The sequence below is a fragment of the Muscardinus avellanarius genome, assembly GCF_963383645.1.
Source record: "Muscardinus avellanarius genome assembly, chromosome: 19".
NCBI classification, from domain to species: Eukaryota; Metazoa; Chordata; class Mammalia; order Rodentia; family Gliridae; genus Muscardinus; species Muscardinus avellanarius.
The window spans coordinates 43,789,754-43,814,112 of record NC_137805.1 but is presented as its reverse complement, the minus strand read 5'-3'; the positions used below and the strand labels follow the sequence as shown (position 1 = coordinate 43,814,112).

Genomic DNA, 24,359 nt, shown 5'->3' with positions numbered 1-24,359 from the left:
CCTAACCAAAAGAGGTCGCAAACGATCAGGACTTCGCCTTAGTCAGACGGCAAATTGGGGCTTTTCCCTCTCGGGACCCTCTCTCCTTTTGGGGAGCTGTTCTCTCTCTCGCCTGTCGTGTTAGCCCTGAGAGAAGGCAGAGTGCATCTGAGGGCACGTGGCTCAGGCTACTCTTGGGTAGTGACCTGAGGCCTCTGCTGGATATCAAGGCTGACCAGGGCCCCTAGGGGTGACCTGCACTTCTTTTCTGGCAGGTCGCGTGGACTCTGGGAGAAAGTAGTTTGCAACTGACGGCACTTGGCTCGGGCGACACTCGGGTAGTGACCTAAAGGCAACTACTGGACACCAGAAGTCCCGACAGCCCGAGTGGTGTTCTGCCTCTTTTCCTATTCTCTTCTGGCAGATCGTGTGGACTCTGGAAGAAAGCAGCCTGCAACTAAAGGCAATTCGGCTTGAGCTACTCTCAAGTATTGTCCTACAGGCAGCTGCTGGACCCGAGTTCCAGCCCCTTTGGGGTGTTCGGCTACTTTTCCCCATTTCCTGCTGCTTCCAATAAACCTTTTACTCCCCTTCCTGAGGTCTGCGGGTGTCATTTTTCACTCACCGTAGACAAGAACCCTGTACGGAGATGCTGAGTTTCTTCTCAAGAAACTCCGTTTCACCTATGATGAAACCCCAGGTTTCTTCTCAGGTAACCCCCCTTTTCATTTTGGGGGGGCTCAGAAGAAACCCCCGTTTCACTATTTTATATTTTATTTGGAAACAGGGTCTCTTAAACCAGCTGAGGCTGGTTTCGAACCTGTGTGATCCTCCTGTCTCAGCCTCCCAAGCGCAGGGATTACAAGCGTGTGCCACCATGGCCAGTTTGCCCTTTTTTTTCCGCGGTGGTACTGGGGATTGAACCCAGCAGCATTCTACGTCTGAGCTATTTTTTTTTTTTTCTTTTGGTGGTATTGGGGATTAAATCCAGAGGCATTCTTTTTTTAAGTGGAACTAGGGATTGAACCCAGGGTGATTCTACCTCCAAGCTATGCCCCTAGCCCAATTTTTAATTATTTGAAACAGGGTCTCACTAAGTTGCAGAGGGCCTCACTAAGTAGCTGAAGTTGGCCACTAATCTGTGATCCTCCTGCTTCAGCCTCCTAAATACTGGGATTACAAATGTGTATCATACACCCAGCTCCCAGAGGCATTCTACCTGAGTTATACCTCCAGCCTTTTAAATAATTCTTGTTTTGGCCAGGCGTGGTGACGCACGCTTGTAATCCCTGCGCTTGGGAGGCGGAGATCGCACAGGTTCGAAGCCAGTCGTGCTGGTTTAAGAGACCCTGTTTCCAAAAATAAAAAGTTTAAAATAGGTCTGGGAGTGTAGCCCAGAGATAGAAGGGCTTCCAGGAACCCCAGTACCACCAAAATAAATAAATAAAAAATAAATAATTCTTATTTTGAAACAGGATCACGGTAGGTAGCTAACAGTCTCGACTAGGTTGCTGAGGCTGGTCTCAAATCTGAGATCCTCCTGTTTCAGCTTCCCAAATACTGGGATTATAGACATGCACCACCAAACCCAGCTCCCCAGCCATATTTTAATTTTGAAGCAGTCTCACCAAATTGCTGAGTCTGGCCTTGAACCTATGATCCTCCTGCCTTGCCCTATTATTTTTTAATTTTTAGGTAAAACTGAAATCCTAGGGGATTGCTCAGTGTTTATTTTCAAACCTTTACATAACATTTTTCTTCCCTGTAGAGTAAGAAAACGTTTCTCTCTTCTACTGTATTAGCAAGACTTCCTTTTTTAATTTTTTTTTTTTTTTTTTTTGTGGTACTGAGGGTGGAACCCAGGGGCTTTCTACCTCCGGGCTATACTCCCAGACCTATTTTGTACCTTTTTGGAAACAGGGTCTCACTAAGATGCTGAGAGCCTCACTCAGTAGCTGAGGCTGGCTTCGAACCTGCGCGATCCTGTCTCAGCCTTCCAAGCACGGGGATTACAAGAGTGCGCCACCATAAAAAGACTTTTTTTATGTGACCATTGTCACATAAAAAGACTTCCTTTTATGTGACAATGGGAACTACATAACCTTAAGCCTTTCTCTTTTCCATCTTTGGCTGCCAGGAAGCTCAGAGAAAGGTTTTCTACTCCACTGCAGAATCTCCTCATGGACTGAGGAGGCTGTGTGTTCTGGAGAACGAGCTGGAGACCAGGGTCACACTTGGGAACACTCTTGGGAAACTCTCTTGGCCTCTCTAAGCTGTCCTCTTGCTAATTAAAAAGGAATAATAAAAATGAGGGCAGCACCTACTGTACAGGAATGTGGTTAAGACAATGTATTTAAAATATTGTATAAATTATAGTCATATGAGAGTGAGCACTTAGCAGTTTATTTATTGCGGTACTGGGGATGGAACCCAGAGGCATTCTACCTCTGGGCTGCACCCTCAGATCCTATTTTTAATTTTTTTTTTTATTTCGAAACAGGGTCTCACTGAGTTGTAAAGGACCTCACTAAGCAGCTGAGGCTGTCCGCGAACCTGGATCCTCCTGTCTCAGCCTCTCCAATGCTGGGATTACAAGTGTGCGCCACCACGCCCGGCTAGCAATTTAGGTTTTCTAATGTATTTCCCCTTTCTTCTCTCACAAAACATGCTTTTTTGGGGGGAGGGGAACTAGAGATTGAACCTAGGAACATTCTTCTTCCAAGCTGTATCTCCAGCCCTTTTATTTTGAGACAAGGTCTCACTAAGTTGCTGAGGGCCTTGCCGAGTTGTTGAAGCTGGCCTCAAACCTTCTATCCTCCTGTCTCAGCATCCCAAGTTCTGGATTACAGGCATTAATGATAATGCCACCAAGCCCAGCATTATCTTTTTGAAAAAAAAAATTTGTGTGTGGTACTGGGGATGGAACCCAGGGGCTTTCTATCTCTGGGTTACATTCCCAGATCTATTTTTATATTTTATTAGAAACAGGGTCTCAAGCCGGGCGTGGTGGCGCACGCTTGTAATCCCCGCGCTTGGGAGGCAGAGACAGGAGGATCGTGCAGGTTCGAAGCCAGCTGCGCGCGCTGGCTTAGGAGACCCTGTTTCCAAATATAAAAAATGTAAAAATAGGTCTGGGAGTGTAGCCCGGAGGTAGAAGGGCTTCCAGGAACACCCCCCCCAAAAAAAAAAAAGAAACAGGGTCTCACTAAGTTGCTGAGAGCCTCACTAAGTGGCTGGCTTCAAACCTGTGCGATCCTCCTATCTCAGTCTCCCAAGCACTGGGATTACAAGCGTGCGCCACCACACCCAACTTTTTTGAACTTTTAATAGTTTCATAGGGATGTTTTTTTTAGTTTGTTTTGTTTTTGGATGTACTAGAGGTGGAGCACAGGGGCTACCTCCAGGCTATATTCCCAGGCCTATCTTATATTTTATTTGGAAACAGGGTCTCATTAAGTTGCTGAGAGCTTCACTAAGTAGCTGAGGCTGGCTTTGAACCTGTGTGATCCTCCTGTCTCGGCCTCCCAAGCGCGGGGATTACAAGTGTGCACCACCACGCCCGGCAAGGATGGTCTTTTTTGTTTGTTTGTTTGTTTTGGTGGTACTGGAGGTGGAACCCAGAGGCTTTCTACCTCCAGGCTATCATCCCAGACCTATTTTATATTTTTATTTGGAAACGGCCTCACTAAGTAGCTGAGGCTGGCTTTGAACCTGTGCGATCCTCCTGTCTTGGCCTCCCAAGCGCGGGGATTACAAGCGTGTGCCACCACACCTGGCTTCATAGGGATGTTTTAAACTGTCTCTTTAATTAGCTGTGATTTTTCTTCTGGAAATATACAGAGTGCAAATTAATGACAAAGTCATTCCTAAAAAGCAATCTTCCTGGGGGCAAGAAATCAAGTCCTTCTCTTGCACAGTAACAGTTTACATTAGCAAACACTTAGCGGGAGCATCTGGTTTCAGTTCCTATGCTAGGGCAAGAGGTGGTGCCCAGCACTACAGTGCTACTGCTAACATAAGATGAACGGGAGGTCAGCGAGAATGGTCCACAAGGGGATTTCTTACTGGGTTTGTGGTGATAATGAGTGGATTTAGGCTGTTCATTCATCCTCTCACTTAGCAAAGTACACACAGATGCTGACTGTGAGCCAGACACTGCTGAGCAAGGAGAAATCAAGGAGGACCCGCGGCTCAGGGCGCACGTGGGAGTCTCCAGCGTGGGGGTGAGCAGAGCAGAGGCCGCTGGAGCAGCAGGCCCAGCTGGCGCCCAGGAGAGGCGACACTTGAGGGATATGAAGCGTCTGGTCAGCAGTGGGAAGGATGAGTTCTAGGTAGGGGAAACAGTGTGGTCCCTTCTAGTAACCCCAAGGAGTTCCGTTTACTCAGGGAAGAAATAGGTTATAGACTCTCCCCCTTAAAACAACATCGACAAAACACGAGGAAACGGAGGCAGGGTCAAACAAAGGAGAGCCAGCAGCCTCCAAGGTGCCTGCACCTTATCTCCCAAGTGGGGGGAGACTGGCATGGCCAGATGCTGACCACAGGACATGAGCGCTTTGGGGCGTCACGGGCACAGCAGACCCCCTCTGGCATTCAAACGTGGCTCCCTGTACAGAGTTGTGTTTGATGATTACTGAATCTTGTGGCTATCCGCTATTTATGCGGGGCCCTCTATCTGCCGCTGGAGGGATTCAGCTAGGGTCTGATGCACACAGGCCAGCCAGGACGGAGAAGGAATGTCAAGCTGTGGACCAGGACCAGCCCAAATGACCTCTGGCACTCTGAGATTCCAGGACTGTAAAGCAAGCCCGGTAGCTAATGGATGCTGTGGGCTGGGATCTGTGGCTGGGGAGCTCCTGGGCAGCACATGGGTTAATGCTCACATAACTTTTATATATGAATTAATGTGCAGAGTTGGGAGCCAAAATCTGTTCCATTAATTTTTCCATCCATTCCAGGAGCAGTTAGGTACACACAGTAAAGTTTATTTTGGTGCATGGTATACTTCACTCCATTAAAAATAAATTAATCAGCAAATTCCTGCCTGGCTCAGCTCTGGTTTATGTAAATAGTGCCCAGCTGTAATGAGTTACAAGGTGCTATTATCTCACACACAGAGGAGGCTTCACTCTAGAGCTCCGCTCGCAACAAAAGCATCTTAAATAAACTGAGAGAAGGCGGTTTGATTTGTAATGTTTTCACAGAAGTGGGATATACCTCACCCGTATAGGGTTTCTTTATATGACTCATTTTATAGCAAGTTCAATGAAGGAAGTTTGATGGGGGAGGGAGGGGCAAGATGGTTCCCTGCCCCCTTTCTTCAATTTAAGAAAATCTCCCAAGAAATGACCCATACTCCAAGGGAGGAGGGGTCTTCCAGTGCTCAGACCATGCAGCCCACGCTCCAGAAGCCGGGAAGGGGACAGAAAGTTAGAAAGTGGGCGTGGGGCTGATCCTGGAACAGTAGTACAACAAAGCCAGGAAAAAGGCTCTCTTTGCCCCAGTAACTCATACGAGGGAAGGCGGGGAGGAAAGACAGCCTGTTCCTCACAGTTCACTGGGGGTACAAAGAGCCCTCTGCTCTTGAGGCCTCTAAGTGACTCAGAGTGTGACAAGATCCTTGGCCAGCAGAGGCCCCGAGTCCCAGGGACGGGCCTGTAGGCTGTGCCTTAGCCAGACTGCGGCACACCGCTGTGACCTGGAGGCAAGGTCAGCAGCAGACCCCTGACCTCACGCTCACTGTCTCTAACTGAGCTGGGCGGTAAGCCTTGGCTGTGACTTCCACATCTCGTACAAACTCTTAAAAGATCCTGGAAGAAAGAAGAGCCGCGGCAGAGACAGGGGTCTGTTTCTTTTAATGGCTAACTCAACCCCGGGCTCAGAGCTGGGGACAGAGCGTGGCTACCTGTCTTGCGCCTAAGCTCCAGCAAGCGCTTGGCGGAGCTGCCCCTCTAGCCACCCACCCCTTCCTCTGCCGTTGGGAAAAGCCATGGGTCACAGGTGGCTCTGGAGGGCCCCGGGGAGAACAAGCAGGAGGTCTTGCTTGGGGTTCCTCTTGAAGGAGAGGGCACCATGGAAGAGCTAGAGGTTCTAGCTCTTCCATGCATTGTGCCCATGAAATCAGGCTCCTGGGCACATTAAGAAAACACAAATGGGGCCAGGTATTTTGACAGATGCTGTTCAAAGGACAATTGAGGCCACTTTCTGCCAGGTCCTGGGCCATCCAGGCACTTCTCTCGCTGAGGTTCCTCAAAGCCAGCTGGCCAGCTATCTGGGGGCCCCTCAAAGACCCTGGTCATTGTAAGTGGGAGCCTGGGGCTTCAGGATGCTCTGCGGATTCTTCTCCACCAGAGGGCGCCAGCTCACCTCCCCTGTGAGAAGCAGATCCTCGCCATTCATGGAGTCCAGGTATTGCATCTGCAAACGAAGAGCAGGGATCAGAAAACAGGGAGGGGGCAGACAAACCAGAGCTAGCCTAAGAAGCCAACTTCCCCAAGGAGAGGAAGGGTTGAGGCTCTATGGGCTTCCGACCATCCAGCTCGCAGCCCAGGGCTCCCTGAGCCCCAAGTCTCTGGAGAAGCTCCCTGGGAAGGCTGCAGGGCCTTCCTCCCACACCTCTGAATGGGACACACACCCAGGGGCGGCAGTCCTCCCCGCAAAGCTCCTGCAGGCCAGGAAGTCAGAGTCTGCAACGTATGGAAGTCACCTCTCCCTCCATCATCCAATGCTGCTGGAGAAAGAATCCCAACTACTCCTTCCAGCAGCGTTCCCTGAGGTGGCCACTGCTCTTCTTTCTCACTTTGTTTTCTGTTTGTTTGTTTTGGACTGGAGGTTAAACCCAGGGGTGTTCTACTTCTGAGCTCTACCCTAACCCTATTTTATTTTTTATTTGAGAACAGGGCCTTGCTAAGTTGCTGTAAGCCTAAGTTGCTGAGGCTGGCTTTGAACCTAAGATCTTCCTCAGCCACCCAAGTAGCAGGATTATAGTATTTGCCACCATGCCTAGCTTTATTGTTTATTTTGAAACAGCGTCCTGCTAAATTGCTGAGAGCCTTGCTAAGTTGCTGGGGTTGGCCTCAAACTTTCAATCCTCCTGTGAGGTGTGCACCACCGTGCCCAGCCACTTCTCTTCTCTGAGATCTAGAAACACCTGCCACATGGGACTAAGCCAATGCTCAGTGCCGCTCGCCTGTCTTTTCTAACACCTATGCCTCTGCCGTCCTTTAGTGGGCCGGATGCTGGTCAGTGGGCCAGCTGCACCGTAGGACGGCTGGGGAGCGTCCCCAACAGCTCTGCTGTCTAGATGGCATCAGCCCAGAAACGCCCCCGCTGTTCTGTGGCTTTCACCACCAGTGCTCGGTGTTGCTGCTGGATCAGGGGTGGGGGGCACCAAGTGCCATGGCCTCTGTTCCCCACAGCCGGCAGCTGCTGACATCTGGAGACTGATCATCTCCGCTCTGGGCTTCTTCCCACTCACGCCTCCAGCCGATCTGGCATAAGAGTCTGAGCTCCAGATGCCACTGGCCTGGGTAACTCCAGGTCCTGATGTTCTCAGGCCTGCCCATGCCAGGGAATCTAGATGCACGACCTTCTGTGTGGATAGAGACACCATGATCAGGGCAGGAGAAGGAGCTCAGGCAGGTCTGCAAGAAGCAGGTGAGTAATGAGTGGCAGTCGGGGGCCTTTCTGGGTGGGGTCCCCAGACCTCCTGCTAGTATGAAGGGCAATGCTCGGAAGCACACAGGCAGCATCGCCACTGAGAACTGGGTCAGAGAGGGAGTAGCACCAGATCTAGAAAGATCTAGAAAGAGGAGGCTCCCTCAGGTGGACAGGGAAGAAGACTGGAGCGTCATCACAGGCTGCAGATCCTATCTATCCCTCCGAAGAACTCAGCTGTCTTGTTGAGGCCTGAAAGCCTGCCTTTCACACGAAGTAGGCTCGTGTCTATAGAGTTCCACATGCCCTGTGTCTCTTCCAGGCCAAAAGTTCAACCAAATTGCTATCTTTTCTTCCTTCCTTCCTTCCTTTCTTTTTGTGGTACTGGGGATGGAACTCAGGGGTATTCTATCTCCGAGCATATATATATATATATTTTGGTGGTACTGGGGTTCCTGGAAACCCTTCTACCTCTGGGCTACACTCCCAGACACCTACTTTTTATATTTTTATTTGGAAACAGGGTCTCTTAAGCCAGTGAGGCTGGCTTCAAACCTGCATGATCCTCCTGTCTCCGCCTCCCAAGCACAGGGTTTACAAGCGTGCTTTTATTCTATATTTTGAAACAGGGTCTCACTGACTTGCAAAGGGCCTCATTAAGTAGCTGAGGCTGTCCCGAACCCAGATCCTCCTGTCTCAGCCTCCCGAATGCTGGATTACAACCGTGAGCCACCAGAACTGCTATTTTTTCTAAGGCTCACTCTTTGTAGTGACTCCATTTCTACCCCTAAGGCCCCTCACAGTTTTGCCCACCTCCTGGGCTGTAAACTTCAACATAACCTTGGGCTGGTTACCATGCAGCACCAGGAGTGGGACTAGCCTCTCAAGACCTAACTCTATCTGAGACCTGAAAGTTTTCCTTGATCCACGCAGTCAGGGGCACCTCTTTCTCAGGCTTTCCCCAGCACTGTCTACCTGGATCACATCACGGTCTGACTTGCTCCAGGGCTAGCTGTGTGCCTGACAGGCTCCTTGAGGGCAGGACAGGCCCTCATTCATCTCTGCTCTCCCGGCACAGGCCTGGAGTAGCAGGTGCTCAAAGGCCTGCTGATGGAACCAGGTCTCCATCAAAGCTCCCTGCTTTCCTGAGTCCAAGCCTGTTTTCCTGACTCTCCTTGGGGTCATATGAGACTTCTTATAGGGACATTAGTTGATGCAGCCTCTTCTTTTTGGGACCCCGGAGAGGTCCCAGCTATGCCTTGCCATGGCCTCTGGCACAAACCCACCATGGCAGATGGAAAGTTGGGCGCGCCACTCAGAAAACAGCACCTGCTTTGCCAACTGCTACTCCTGTCTGAGGGCGTGTCCAGTCAACAGTGTAAGCCTCAGAACTCTCTGTGGGTGGGGCCCTCTGGCTACAGTGCCTTCATCTTGGCTCCAACAGATTTGGTCAGAAAGAAGTCCTGGTTTCTGGGGTTCTCTACACTCTGGCTCCAAAGAGCCTCGGTGTGTCACCTTTCCAGCAATCAACTAGCTGTTGGCCCTGTCTGCTCACGAGCTGGGGTCTGGCCTTCCTGTTCCCTGCTGTTGGAGGTTTGAAGACCATGGGTGCAGGTGAACCAGGGAATAGCCCCAGGGCTCAGGCCCGTGAAGCAAAGACGTGAGTCATGGACAGCCAAGCTGATGAGCTGTCTGCAGCAGCTGAGACCTCTAGTGGCTACATGAATCACCGGTTTGGGTTGCGGGCGACTCATGAGACCCCTGAAGAGCCTCCATGTTCCTTCCTTCTGGCCACTCAGCTCACTCATCGCAGAAGTATGAGTTTCCCATCAATGCAGGACCTATGGGGCAGGGAGATCAAGGAGCTCTCTGCTGGTTGAGAAAGCTGTGCAGTTAGCAGTCCTTGCTGTGGAGCGTCTAGACGCTCTGATGCCAGACAGCCCTGAGGAGTCAGGAGTGAGGACCTGAAGCAGGGGACCCTATCTGACTGGAGGGCAGCCAGGGAGAAGCGGCTGGTGAGTCTATTAGTCAGGAGCAGGAAATGAACCCTGGGGCTCTACGTGCTACAGAGGGGCTACACCGAGTCAGTCACTTGGTCCATTCCTGTGTCTTCCAGGACTCTGGAGTCCAGCGTCTGGCACAGCCCGGCTCACAGCAGGCCAGGAGAAGTGTCATGAATGAATAACTACAACTTTCTGAAGGCAGGAGGCTACTCAGCATACTGTCCTCTCTATCCCTCCCAGGTGCTGGCCAGCTCAGAGTTCCCTCAGACTGGCTACCGGCAACCCAGCCTGCCATGATGCCCTGAAAGTCCAGCACCCACAGATTTCAGAGGCCCTGCTGGGGCGCTCACCTGTTTCCTCACATACTCCACTAGCAATTCAAGCTGTCGAGGGTCTTCACATTTCTGGTTGAAGAAGGTTCTCCAGAGGGCAGCAGCCAGCCCATGGTCATCTGACAGAATCCCCTGGAACAGAGTACAAAAGCTGGTCTTCCGGGGAGCACTGCAGAGCCAGACCCCAAAAGCTGGAGGCAGTGTGACTGACCACAAGAGCAAGCCAGCAACTGGCTCCAGAGGCCTCGTGGACACCAGGGAGGTGGGACAGCTCCCAGCAGAGCTGGAGCGGATCTACGAGAGACTGGTACAGAGGGTACAGTGGTACAGCACTGGCTGAGGCGACGCCGAGCGGGGACTCGGGCTGGCTGGCCCTTCCAGGCATGGTTCTCTCTTCTGTATCATGTACCTGGCCCAGGCCGGGCTTGAGAGGCCAAGAGGAGAGATTGTAGCAGCAGGGCTTTTGCTGCTGTCCACAGGGCACATTTTCCTGGGGAATGGGAGTGGTGTGGACTGCGCCTTCTCATGTGGTCGATTGCACACTTCTGTAAGGCAGCTGGCTCTTTGGGACAGGGAGCCGGGTACCTTGCCTTCACTGTCACCCGTCTCTGGGCTGGACATGACTGGCCAGGAAGTAGAGGGACAGGTTAGTCAGTAGGAGTGCCATGGGCCACAGAGGGCCACCAAGGGCAAGGTCCAGAGCCTGCATCTTTCTGACACTGCTCCTCCTGGCATAGAGAACTCTGTCTTGAAGCTCAAATATCAGCCAAGCTACTTAGAACCGTGTGTGAGCATGCGTGTGTGTGTGTGTGTGTGTGTGTGTGTGTGTGTTACTGGGGATGGAACCCAGGGGAATTCCACCTCCGGCTGTACCCCAAGTCCTTTTTACCTTTGTATTGAAACAGAGTCTTGCCAGGTTGCTGCGGATCTTGCTAAGTTGCTGAAGCTGGTTTTGAACCTGCGAGACTTATCTCAGCCTCCCCAATGCTGTGATCACAGCAGTGTGCCACCACACTGGGCTAACTAGAGGCATTTTCCAGCTCAGACCTCTAGGGGAGGGAGGGACAAGGGTGACTGAAACGAAAGGCTCTGGGAAGTTGCTATCTGGTGCTGAGGTAGTGTGTGGAACTAAAGTGCTGACTGGGAGTTGGAAGGTGGAATCAATCTTAGTTCTGTCCCTGCCAAACAGTAGTGCTACACCTGAGTCTCACAGTGTGTGTGTGTGTGTGTGTGTGTGTGTGTGTGCGCGCGCGCGCGCACGCGTGTGTGTGTGTTCTTTTTTATGCAGTACTGGGGATGGAACCCAGGGGCATTCTACCTCCGAGCTACACCCCCAGTCCTGTTTTTTATTCTTTATTTTGAAACAGGGTCTCACTGAGTTGACAAAGGGCCTTGCTAGGTAGCTGAGGCTGTCTGTCAGCCATGAGCCTCCTGTCTCAGTCTCCTGAGTGCTGGGATTACAAGCGTGCGCCACCATGCCCAGCTAGTTCTCAGCTATTAAAGAGATGAAAATACTTGCTCCACTCACAGCATCCTTGATTATAAAATAAGATAATGTGAAGGCATTTTTTAGAAGTGGAGCACGCTGGGTATAAGGGGCATGTGTTAGTTGGCAGCCATGGATACACGAGGACAACAGCGGGGTCTGGGGACCAGACTGAGTTCAAACCCGAGCTCTGACACTGGGCACGGTGGCACATGCCTGCACTCCCACATGTGGAGGGCTGAAGCGGAGGGCGTACTTGAACTCAGAAGCTGAAGGCCAGCCTGGCTGGGCAACATGGTGAACCCAGTGTGGGGGAGCCAGCTCTGTCACTCAGTGGCTATGTGGCTTTGAAAGCTGTTAGCCCTTTCTGAGCCTCAATCTCTCACAAGTTCAAGGAGCATAGCAATTCCCATCACAGTTGTTGTGTGCATTAAGAGGCAATGGCGAGCTGGGCGTGGTGACGCACGCTTGTAATCCCCGCGCTTGGGAGGCTGAGACAGGAGGATTGCACAGGTTCAAAGCCAGCCTCAGCTACTGAGTAAGGCTCTCAGCAACTTAGTGAGACCCTATTTCCAAATAAAATATAAAAAAGGTCTGGGAGTATAGCCCGGAGGTTCCACCCCCAGTACCACCAAAAAAAAAAAAAAAAAAAGAGAGAGAGAGGCAATGGCGGTGAAGGGCCCTGCAAGCAAACATGACAAAGACCCAGGAATGCTCCCCGCATTCTTCTGTGGCCCGGCCTCCTGGGCGCCGTGGCATGTGAGGCCTGGCTCCTAGCCTGCTGCCATAAAGGGCTGTGTCCAGTGTGGGGGGCTGACAGTTTCCTGGGAAAGCATTCCACCTGCTCCAGGGGACCCTCTGCTAAAGACCCCACAGTTCCATGGCTGAAGACTGTCCTGGCACAATGGCTGAGTCAGGAAATCCAATTCTTCTGGCAGATGGCAACAGGCGCCAAGGACAAGCTGAGACACATCACCATTCTCCAAGCCGCTTGCCAACACAACAGCCGCCTGCTGTCCAAAGTGCCCTGGGCACAGGGCACTGGCAGACCCACATGTGTGACATGGAGAAGGCTTGGAGTGGGAGCAGGTGTCACAGGAGTGGTCATTTGCAGAGTCCAGGACAGGAGAACAAGGCAGCCACGGCTTGCTACAAATGGGCAGCCCTGAGTGGAGGGTGAGGTGGCAGAGACGGGGCAAATCCACAAGCGGGAGTTCCAGAGCAGTCAGAGGGAAAAGGAAGACTCAGGGCTGTTAACGACCTGACTGTTCCAGACTGTCCGGGTTTCTTTGCGCAGCTGGCGCTTAATGACCACATATGCCGTGCAACACAGGAATTACCACCCCCGTCTGAAAGATAAGTACTGAGGTTCAGCGGTTAGAACTGGTGATGAAAGCAGAGCCAGCGAGCACCGTGCGGTCAGGGTGGTGCCTGCCTCGCTCAAGGCGCACGGTGTGAGCGCACTGGAAATGGACACCTGGGAGAGGAGGCGGCTGCGGCCTTCTTGCCACCAGCCTGCTAGGAACTCCGTGGAAACAAATAAGAGACTGGTCTAAGAGTGCAAATTTCACACTGAGGAAGCAGAGAGGACAAAGGGAGCCAAGCATTAGGCCTCAGGACAATTCTCCCTCGTGACTTGATTTCCCTCATTATACAAAGAAAGTATCCTCCAGGAAATTAAGATGCCAAGGTCTAGAGTAACTGAGAGGAAGTCAAGGGACTGTCCTGACACGCGGGCTCTGCTTATGGCGATGGTTCAGAGCTGCAGTTTTACTCAGCATCCACTTGCTACCACCATGTGCTAAGCATGATGCTAAGAACAGAGTCACCACAGCATGGGCTCGGGTCGCAGGAGACTGCAATTTGGGGATGGGTCAAGGCTAGTGTGCATCAAACAGCAGCACAGGACAAAGTCCTGGAGCTGCACAACACAGGTGAGACCCCGAGCCAGGTGCTGCACGGAGCCTTATCTTCAGCTTTAGCTTCTATGAGGACTCCTCAGACAGACCTTTCCAGGCTATACTAAGTCATTCCCCTGTTATTCTCTATCACTGTAATTCATTTGTAATTAGACACTTACTTTCTTGTTTATTTGTTTGTTATTTGTCTCACAATCAGAAGGTAATTTTTGCGCCGGGTGTGGTGGCGCACGCTTGTAATCCCCACTTGGGAGGCGGAGACAGGAGGATCGCGCAGGTTCGAAGCCAGCTGTGCTGGCTTAAGAGACCCTGTTTCCAATAAAAATATAAAATAGGTCTGGGAGTGTAGCTTGGAGAAGGGTTTCCAGGAACCCCAGTACCACCAAAAAAAAGGGTAATTTTCGTGGGAAAGACCCAGACTATGTTTGCTTGATTCAACAAAATAGTCCCACTATATCACACAGTGTAGACACTCAATAAACATCAGCTAAATGGATAGATGAATGGACAGATGTTTGATGTTTAAAAGTGGAGTGAAAAGCCAGGCATGATGGCCACACTTATAACCCCAGCATTCGGGAGGCTGAGGCTGGAGGATCGCGGTTCGCATGATCCCAGTACTTGGGAGGCTGAGACAGGAGGATCGGTTCGTGGCTAGCCTCAGCTACTTAGTGAGACCCTCCGCAACTCAGTGAGACCCTGTTTCAAAATAAAGAATAAAAATAGGATGGGGCATGTTGCTTGGAGGTTGAATGCCCCTGGGTTCCATCCCCACTACCACAAAAAAGAAAAAGAAAAAAGGTGGAGTGAAAACACAAGAGATCTAGAGAGGTAAGGAAAAATGGTGTTGGCCTTTAAGACTGGGGAAGATGTGGAAGACATTCTAAGTAAGAGAGAATTTTATTTATTTTTTGCAATCCTAGGGATTGAACCCAGGGGCAGTCTACCTCCAAGCTATACCCACAGCTGTTTTTTTTTTTTTTTTTTTTTTTTTTGGTGGTACTGGGGTGGAACCCAGGGACTTTCTACCTCTGGGCTATACTCCCAGACCTATTTAATACTTTATCTGAAAACAGGGTCTCACTAAGTTGCTGAGAGCCTCACTAAGTAGCTGAGGCTGGCTTCGAACCTGTGCAATCCTCCTGTCTCAGCCTCCCAAGCGTTGAGATTACGAGTGTGCCACCACGCCCGGCCCTAGCTGTATTTTTAATTATTTTGAAATAGGGTCTTACTAAGGTGCTGAGGGACTCACTCAGTAGCTAAGGCTAGCCTGTCTCAGTCTCCCAAGTACTGGAATTACAAGTGTGCACCACCGTGTCCAGCTAAGAGAGTAGCACATTATATATGTGGAGGGGTGGGGCAGAGTATTACATACTTGTAATCCCAACTACTCTGGAGGCCGAGGCAGGAGAATAGCAAGTTCAAGGCCAGTGCGAGCAACATAGCAAGACTCCGTCTCAATAAAACAAAATACGGCCTGGGGAGGTAGCTGAGTGGTAGAGCACTTCCCTGGTATGTACAAGGTTCTGGGCTGAGTGTGTGTGTGTGTGTGTGTGTGTGTGTGTGTGTGTGTGTGTACACCTCCTAGCGCATGCATATACACACATGCACAGAGTGCACTAGGAGGTGCATGCCCTGAACCTTGTCCTCAGGTATCAAAATTGACCAAGATTCAGCTACCACCTTCAACACCTTGTGTCTTAGTACACCTGCAGGCGGTGGGTGCGTGGGCTTACTTGGAGGATGGGCAATGGGAGATACAGGCAGAAAGGACATGGAACAATGGGAATGGCTCACAGGAGGCCTGGAATGTCATGAAGCAATTTGGACCTCAGAAAGTAGAAAACAGGAAGGTTTGAAAAGCGTCCATAGAGGGGTACAATCTATGCAAGAGTGTAGAAAGGGTTGCTGTGGTACAGTGCTGTCCCACAGAACCTTCTATGACAGGGAATGTTCTGTATCTGTACTTTTAGCAGTTCTTGAGTACCTGAAAAGTGCCTGACATGAACAAGAAACTAAATTTTAATTTTATTAATTTCAATCAAAATAAGCTGCATGTGGCTAGTACTGGACAGCTCTAGAATCCTATGACTCCAAGAGTAGTTTGCAAAATGGCTGCATCCACATCACCCAGGGTTGCTGGCCATGCAGAATCTCAGGCTCCACCCCAGATCTGCTGAACCCAAATCTGAATTTTACCTTGGTTTCTGGATGATTCCCATGTATTTTAAAATTTGAGAAAAACTGAGCTAGGCGTGGTGGCGCACGCTGTAATCCCAGCAAGCTCGATGACGGTGACGGCTGCTCAATAGGGGAATGCACTTAAATGATACATTTTACCTTATGGACACTTTATAATAAGAAAGGATGAAAGAGACCTAAAAGCTCTGATGTGGAAGGAGGCCCAACACACTGCTCAGTGAAAAAAACAAGTTCAAGCATAGTGTGCTAGCCTAACTCATTTGCATAAAGGCAGAAAAAAACCCCAGATACTTGTCTATGCAAATAATATCTTGGAAGATATCCAATAAACTATTAATAAAGTTTACCTCTGGGGCAGGGAATAGGTAGGAGAGGAAATAGGCCTTCTATTTTCTTTTCTTTTTTTGCAGTACTGGGGATGAAACCCAGGGGCATTCTACCGCTGAGCTGCATCCCCAGCCCTATTTTTTTATTCTTTATTTTTAAACTGGGTCTCACTGAGTTGCAGAGGGCCTCACTAAGTGGCCGAGGTGGTCCCCAAACTGCGATCTTCCGGTCGCAGCCTCCCAAATGCTGGGATTACAAGCGTGCACCACCATGCCCGGCTAGGCCTTCCATTTTCTATTTCAATCACTTATGTTCAGTTTCAGACTTTTAAAGTGTATGGACTGCTTTTATAATTAAAGCCAAAAAAGCACATAATTTGTCTGGCAGACCATGCCTTTTTTTGTGTGTGTGTGGTACAGGGGGTGGAACCCAGGGGCTTTTCTAACTCTGGGCTATTCTCTCAGACCTATATATTATAGACCTACCTTTTATGTTTTATTTGGAAACAGGGTCTCACTAAGTTGCTGAGGGCCTCACTAAGTAGCTGAGGCTGGCTTCGAACCTATGCGATCCTCCTGTCTCAGCCTCCCAAGTGCGGGGATTACAAGTGCGCGCCATTACAAGTGCGCGCCACCAGGCCCAGCTCCGACCATACTATTTACATGTGAATGTCTTCCTCTCTCTGGGAGCAGCTGGATTTGCCTCTGTCCCTCTATCCAACACCCAGTAGGCACGACAAAGGCTGACTTCTGGATGAAGCACATTCTGTAGAGCTTTCCGCTCCGCTGGAAGGCGGCCCGTGAAGAACCGACACAGCCACAGTGGCTCAGTGGCCCTGAAGCCTCCCCAGACGTCCCGTCAGAGCCCTCACACAAGTGACCTCACCTCGTCATACCCCAAGATGGCGGCGTAGAAATTATTCGTCATGAGGAGCATGTTCTTCTTCAGGATATAGGAATTAACCTACAAAAACAAATGGCAGAGACAAAAGTGTGAAAGAGAGGAAAAGAGGCCCAAAGTATGATCTTAGCTCTCAGCTTGTCACAGACTGTGAGGAGAACAAAGAGAAACCTTAAGTTGAACTGCCAGCCAATTCCCAATTCCCTCATCTGTCAGGATTCTTTCCAATTTGCCAACTTCTTTTAGGTTTTGACCTCAAACTCAACGAAGCAGTCAGTTTAATGAACTGACTCCCAAATGCATGTCTGGTTCTGCGCTAGACTTTGCACACAACGAAAGTATCTTCACTGGAGGAGTACAGTCGGATATAGGAAAACAGGCATATTAAAAAAATAATTATAGCCAGGCGTGGTGGCGCACGCTTGTAATCCCAGCATTCGGGGGGCTGAGACTGGAGGATCACAGTTCACGGACAGCCTCAGCTATTTAATGAGGCCCTCTGCATCTTAAGTAGACCCTATTTCAAAATAAAAAATAGGGCAGAGGGTATAGCGCAGAGGTCGAATGTCCCTGGATTCCATCTCCAGATCCACCCCCCAAAAAAAAATTACAGCCGAGCATGGTGGCGCATGCTTGTAATCCCAATACTTGGTAGTCTGAGACAGGAGAATCACAGGTTCACAGCCAGCCTCAGCTACCTAGTGAGGCCCTCCACAACTTAGAAAGACTCTGCTTCAAAATAAATAGTAAAAAATAAAGCCAGGGGTACCAGTGGCACACGCTTGTAATTCCAGCATTTACTTAGCAAGACCCTTTGCAACTCAGTGAGGCCCTGCTTCAAAAAATAAGAAGACTAAAAATTAGGACCAGAGGTGTAGTTCAGAGATAGAATGTCCCTGGGTTCCATCCCCAGTACTGCTAAATAAATAAATAAATGAATAAATAAATAAATAAATTTTAAAAATAATAAAAGACAGGGCTGGGGTGTAGTTCAGAGGTAGAACGTCCCTGGGTTCCATCTCCAGTTCTGCAAAAAAAAAAAAAAAATACTACAACCTGTTGCCCCAAATGCTATTCCAAACATGCTAGGAGATAAATGATTTTCAAAGCAATGACCTCTCGTTGGGGTGGGGACGAGTCTCTGGGAGGTTAACTCTTGAGTGGGCTTGTAAGGAGGAGTCTGACAGGAGTGGGGGACTGAGAACAGGGGACACTCAAGAAGGGCCAGAAAGAGAAAGCCTGCAGTGTCGGGAAAGGTGAACAGGCAGGAACACTGGAAGGTCCGTTAGCACCAGGTTAGGAAATGTCCTAAGAGCCGCTCTGAAGAGCTTGTAAGCCGGGCGCGGTGGTGCACGCTTGTAATCTCAGCATTCGGGAGGCAGAGACCAGAGGACCGCAGTTCTCAGACAGCCTCAGCTACTTAGTGAGGCCCTCTGCAGCTCAGTGAGACCCTTGTTCAAGAAAAAAAATAAAGACTAAAACATAGGGCAGAGGGTGTAGCTCAGAGGCCGAATGCCCCTGGGTTCCATCCCCAGACCTGCAAAAAACGGGGGTGGGGGGGAATATGGGAGAGAGGAAGACTGTTAATTTCTTTTTTTTTTTGTCTGGGTCTGGGGGTTGAACCCAGGGGCATTTGACCTCCGAGCCACATTCCCTGCCCTATTTTTATTCTTTTTATTTTGAAACAGGGTCTCACGAAGTTGTGGAGGGCCTCACTAAGTAGCTGAGGCTGTCCGCGAACCGTGATCCTCCAATTTCAGCCTCCCGAATGCTGGGGTTACAGGTGTGTGCCACCACGCCTGGCTAAGACTGTTAATTTCTATATTGCGCTAAAAATGCAATGTCTGTGAGGCTGTTGAGAGTCCTCTGTGGAATGCCAGGGGTGCCTTCAGAGCCTAGAATGGGGTTCCCTGGATGTCTTCAATAGGGCACTCTTCCATCTCCAGGCAGTAATATGCCCAAGGGAAGGTCCTGTTTTATTCTTCTCTGGGATCTCTGTAGAAGGCCTGCTATGGTATATAACACGGGGTAACTCAATGACCACTGGACTAACAGGTTTGGGAAACTGCTGAGTGCCACCCGGAATCCTAGATGGAGAATAGGATTCATGCTTAACAACCTTCCCCACAACGACCCTCACCGCCATCTCCTCCACTTACTGAGCACTTGCCATGAACCAGGTGCTCTACGGACATACCCTCCTTGATCTTCATCAGAATTAGGTGACTGTCTGAAAGACTCAGGAGAGTAAGTGATTTGCCTTAGGTCACACAGCAAATTACTGAAAAACACTGAGATAAGCACCAGGGACTGGACGGAATCCCAAGTTCATGTTCCTCACCTCCATAGTGCCTACCTTTTTGTGTGTGCGTGTGGTACTGGGGATTGAACTCGGGCGTTCTACCTCTGAGCTATAATCCCCAACCTGATTTATTCATTCTTTATTTTGAAAGAGGTTCTCAGTTGCGGAGAGTCTCATTAAGTAGCTGAGGTTGGCTGCAAACCTGTGATCCTCCTGCCTCAGCATCCCGAGTACTGGGATTATAGAGCATGTGTCACCACACCCAGCAAGTGCCTTTGGATCACAAACCAAACACCCAGTGATTTTATCCTGTGTTTCCTAACTGGTCTCAGAAGAAGAGCAGAAAAGGTAAAAAGATTGGACTGAAAGTCAGGAAACCTGGGTTCAAGTCACAGCTCTAATATGTACATCGGATGTGATCCTGCGTGGGCCAAATAACCTGGCTGGGTCTGTTTTTCATTCATTCATTTTGTGGTACTGGGGAGTTTTACTTCTGAGCTACACCTCCAGCCCTATTTTATCTTTTATTTTGAAACAGAGCTTCAATAAGTTGCTGGGAACCTCACTAAATTTGAGAGGCTGAGCCGGGCATGATAGCGTACACTTGTAATCCCCACACTTGGGAGCTGAGACAGGAGGATCACATAGGTTCAAAGCCAGTCTCAGCTACTTAGTGAGACCCTGTTTCCAAATAAAATGTAAAATAGGTCTGAAAGTATAGCCCAGAGGTAGAAAGCCTCTGGGTCCCACCCCAAGTAGCACAAAATAAATAAATAAATAAATATATATATGAATAAAATTTGAGAGGCTGGCTGCAAACCTGTGATCCTCTCGTCTCAGCCTCCCAAGTACTGAGATTCCGGGAGTGTGCACCGCCCCTGGTCCTGTTTGCTTGTCTTTAATGCCTCGCACACACGGGCTATCTTCGAGAGCAAATGCAATGATCTGTATTCATTAGTTTAACAACATGAGCTGAAAGCCTTGGTAAACTGCAGGGTGCTCCGCAAATGCAAGGACTTATGAGTAATACCTTCTGGTTTATTTATATAAAAGGAAAACCAGTTTCAATATTTTATAGTCATGGATAATTTTCAAAACTGAAGAGAGAATTGTGAAGTCAAGGTTGGAAAATGTGAGATTGGCGGTAGCTGGGCGTGCGAACCATGACCTTTCCCACCCAACTCAACCCAGGCCACACCAGCCCCGCCATGTCTTGGAGCTCTGTGAGCTCCCGCCCAGCCCGCACACAAGGCCCTTAGGTGCCTGCCGCGCCCAGCAGTCTGGGGACTAACTCCTCAAGGGTCGGAGGATGAATCCAGAGTGGCTTCATCTCGGCACCCCAACGCCTGGTCCAGGGCCTGGCAAAGGTAAGGGCTAAGACAGGCGTGACGACAGCTGAACCCTTACGAGGGCACTCTACTCACAGCAGCTTCTGTCCAATGACACTGGTTGCTTTGCTTTATATTTTGTTGAACACCTTCCATGTTTCTAAAATCCCAGCAACATATACTAACGAACTTCTACAGCATCATCTTTCAAATGAGCTGGGGTGAAAGAGTAAGAAACAGGCCTGGACTCCAGTTTACTCCTCTAGCGCGAGAGGGTGAGACTCCGACCTCTCGACACCCACGCTGGGGCTCTCTACTACCAGGCCGGTTTACTCCTAACAATGCAGGAAGGACCAGAGCCACAGGAAGACAACACCAGGGGTGTCGGGCATTTATGAAGCAGGAGGGCCAAGTGAGGTGCATATGCCTGCAATCCCACTACTTGGGAGGCTGAAACGGGAGCATTGGAAGTTTGAGGCCAGCTTCAGCAACTTAAGCAACACCCTCTTTCCAAAATACAAATAAATAAATAAATAAAAAGGGCTGGGGCTGTCGCTGGGAGGAAGAATGCCTCTGGGTTCAATCCCCTGCCCCAGAAAAGCAGGAGGACTTCTCTGAGGATAACATTCACAAACCAGCTGGACAGAGCTATGTGGTATATCACACCATTAAGCTTTGGAGCTGGAAGGGCCCTCAGAGATCACCAAACTCAATACACCTGAGAAAATGGTTCCAAAAGAGAAGAGACCTGTCTAAGGTAACATAGAAAGCCAGTGCCAGAGCCTCAGTTGGAATCTGATTTCTGGGCAAGTGCTTTTCCTACCTGCCGCCTGCAGGGCACTTCCAGAGATCACCAACATTCTGATCTGCAAGCTTGGTTCTAGCCTGGCCTGAGAACATGCGAACGCTCTCTCCTGTCAGGCTGCACCTGCTCCCTGCTGCTGAGTCCTAGGCTCCTCCGCTTCCTAGTTCTCTGAGTCCATGACCTGTGAGCTGCCTCTCTCCTGCACCTCTAGCTGGAAAAAGGCAAGCTGCCATAGCTAGGAGTGGTTTCCAGGTGTCATCACGGAAGCTGGTTCAGAGGGTGAAAAGGACCGTTCCTGGAGGAGGGTAGTAGCTTTATTATTAGTACAGCACACGATCTGGTGCCAACACGAGGGTAAGTGACAGTGGCTCCCTGAACCGCTGGGCTCGCCTTATCGGGCCCCTCTAGCCAGCTGGCAGCCCAGAGCGCAGTGTTCCCTCTGGTGAACCCCCTATTGGAAAAATTTTTTTGGTATTGAAGATTGAACATAGGGAGGGGCCTTCTGCCTGAGCTACATTCCCAGCCATTTTGTATTTCTGAAACAGTGTCTCACTAAATTGCCGAGGCTCTTACTAAATTGCTGAGACTGGCCTCAAACCTGTGATCCTCCTGTCTCAGCCTCCCATGAACTGGGATTACAGGAGCAAGCCACCATGCCCGGATCCCCTGCTAGATTTTCTTCCTTCCATTAAGCTTTCGTTCGCTGGTATACAGGTCCCATCTCCACAGTGCCAGATGACTCCACTGCAGCACCCTGCCTGTGAATGTACACATGGCCCCAGCAGAGGAGAAACTCCTTGCAGATAGTGTTGGGCCTTTTGCTTTTTAAACTCTTATCCTTTCTATAAAGCTTCTCTTTTTATAAAAACCCATACATACTGCACCACCACATGGGAAAGGTTGCTTTTATATCAGTTACTCATATTTTCCCATTTATTTAAGCTATTAAAATTCATGCACATATTTTATAAGCCATCAGGATTCGGTGACTGGTATTACTGAATGTTTAATAATAAACTAAACAGAAGAAATCAGAGGGTTAAATGATGACTGCAATTCCTGTAATGAGTTAATTAAATTTTTATTGAGTACATAAACTATGATGTCATCTCTAGCCAACCATGGCTCTGCTTCCCAGCATGCCACAGGGTGGGAGCGCTCAATAGGAGGCGAGGCTAAATGAGCAGCGGGTCTCTGCTGAAATGGGGAGGGGAGCAAGGCTCATGTAACACACTCAATAAATTATCCGTTCATTTTTAAACAAAGTCCGTGAGTTATAATATATTTGCCATGCACTTTTTATGACATAATAAAAATGTTACCTTAAGGATTACTTAACACATACTACAAATGTTACAGCAGAGGCAGGCACAAGGGGCAAAGAAAACAAACGTGAGCCGGCCAGGGACGGGTCCTGGGGTTCATGTCCCGAGGGGACAGCAGAGTATATTAAAAAGGGAATGCAAAAAAGGGGGGCATGCAAGAGTTCAGGACTACTAATCATTCGATTAATGAATGAGACAACCTATGGGGAACACAAGCAATAAGGACTCTTGCAAGGCACATGGTTTAATTAATGTCGTATTCTCAAGGAGGAATATTAGCTTTAAAGAGATGCCAGTTCATTTGAGGCCAATTCACTGCCCTCTTTCCCCTTTGCACTGTCGCGGCTCTGAAAGAAATTTATGTAACTGCTGAGCAGAGCAACCAGACTCTATGGATATAGGGTCAGATGGGAAGTCAAGTTTCAAGATCTCCATAAGCTCTAGAAGGTCCTTCAAGGTTGGCCCCTGGGGCTGGGTGTGATTGCACACAATTATGATCCCAGTACTTGAGAAGCTGAGACAGGAGGATCCCAGGTTTGAGGCCAGCCTCAGTAGTTTGGCCAGACCCTCAGCAATTTAGTAAGACCCTGTTTCAAAATAAAAAATAAAAAGGGCTGGGGGCATAGCTTTGTGGTAGACTGTCTTTGGGGTTCAATCCCCAGTACAAAAATTTAAAAAGCTCCATCCTTGGTCATCTTTCCTGCCTCACCTCCTCTCGTCTCCCCACTTTCATCTCACCTCGTTCTGAGGTAATTCTGCAATTTCCACAGCTAGGCCATGCTCTCTTATTTAGCCACACTGCTAGGAATCCTTCTCTTTATCTACTGAAGGAAGGGATGCTAACGCCTTATCTTCTGGGACCTAGCACCCAAATTAGGTTCTCTACAAAGCCTCTCCTCTCCCCAGTGACGAGTGCCACAGAAGTAATTCAAATCGAAGTGGATGTGGTGGCCTACACTTGTAATCCCAGGACTTGGGAGGCTGAGACAGGAAGATCACACAGGTTTTTGTTTTTTTTGTGTGTTTTTTTTGGTGGTACTGGGGTTCCTGGAAGCCCTTCTACCTCCGGGCTACACTCCCAGACCTATTATTATATTTTTATTTGGAAAGAGGGTCTCCTAAGCCAGCGAGGCTGGCTTCGAACCAGTGCGATCCTCCTGTCTCGGCCTCCCAAGCGCGGGGATTACAAGCATGCGCCACCACGCCTGGCAGATCACACAGGTTCGAAGCCAGCCTCAGCTACTTAGTGAGGCTCTCAGCAACTTAATGAGACCCTGTTTCCAAATAAAATATAAAATAGGTTTGGGAGTATAGCCAGAGGTAGAAAAGCCCCTGGGTTCTACCCCCAGTGCCACAAAAATAAATAAATAAAATAAAGAATAAAAAATATCCTTCTTATTGATTTTAAAAATTCTAGTTTTGCTTCTTGGAATCTACATATTCAAAATTGACTTAGCCTCATAATATCCAGAGACACAAGTACACGCCTGGCAGAGTGGGGACTTTGAACTCAAACGTCCAGTCCCCAGTCTACCCTCTTCTAAGCTATCACATCTGCTACTCATGAATTACACAGAAATGAAGAATCTCAAAGGGACAAAGCTAAAATTACCAACTTCTGTACATTAGGAAACAAGAGCACAATGAAAATGACTCTAAATTGTTGGGAAAATTATCCTAAAAATAAGACTAGATTCAAAAAGCCAAGTGTGATAGTGTATGCCTTTAGTCCTAGGACTTGGGAGGCTGAGACAGGAGAATCAAAAGTTTGAGGACAGCTTCAGCAATACAGCAA

The 24,359-nt window shown here is 49.3% G+C and overlaps 1 protein-coding gene across 4 annotated transcripts in view; it reads right to left on the bottom strand.

Annotated features, from left to right (window-relative positions):
• Positions 1 to 6,261: 6,261 nt before the first annotated feature.
• Positions 6,262 to 24,359, bottom strand: part of UQCC1 (ubiquinol-cytochrome c reductase complex assembly factor 1) — a gene marked incomplete at both ends in the record, with an annotated part of 107,593 nt that continues 89,495 nt past the window's right edge. For 3 of the 4 annotated variants that reach the window (XM_080716644.1, XM_080716641.1, XM_080716643.1), the window contains 3 exons: positions 6,262 to 6,396; positions 9,989 to 10,102; positions 16,790 to 16,867. In XM_080716644.1, the coding sequence (XP_080572770.1) occupies positions 6,262 to 6,396; positions 9,989 to 10,102; positions 16,790 to 16,867 (327 nt within the window). The remainder of the gene's footprint in view (positions 6,397 to 9,988; positions 10,103 to 16,789; positions 16,868 to 24,359) is intronic. The other variant, XM_080716642.1, reaches the window with a different exon arrangement.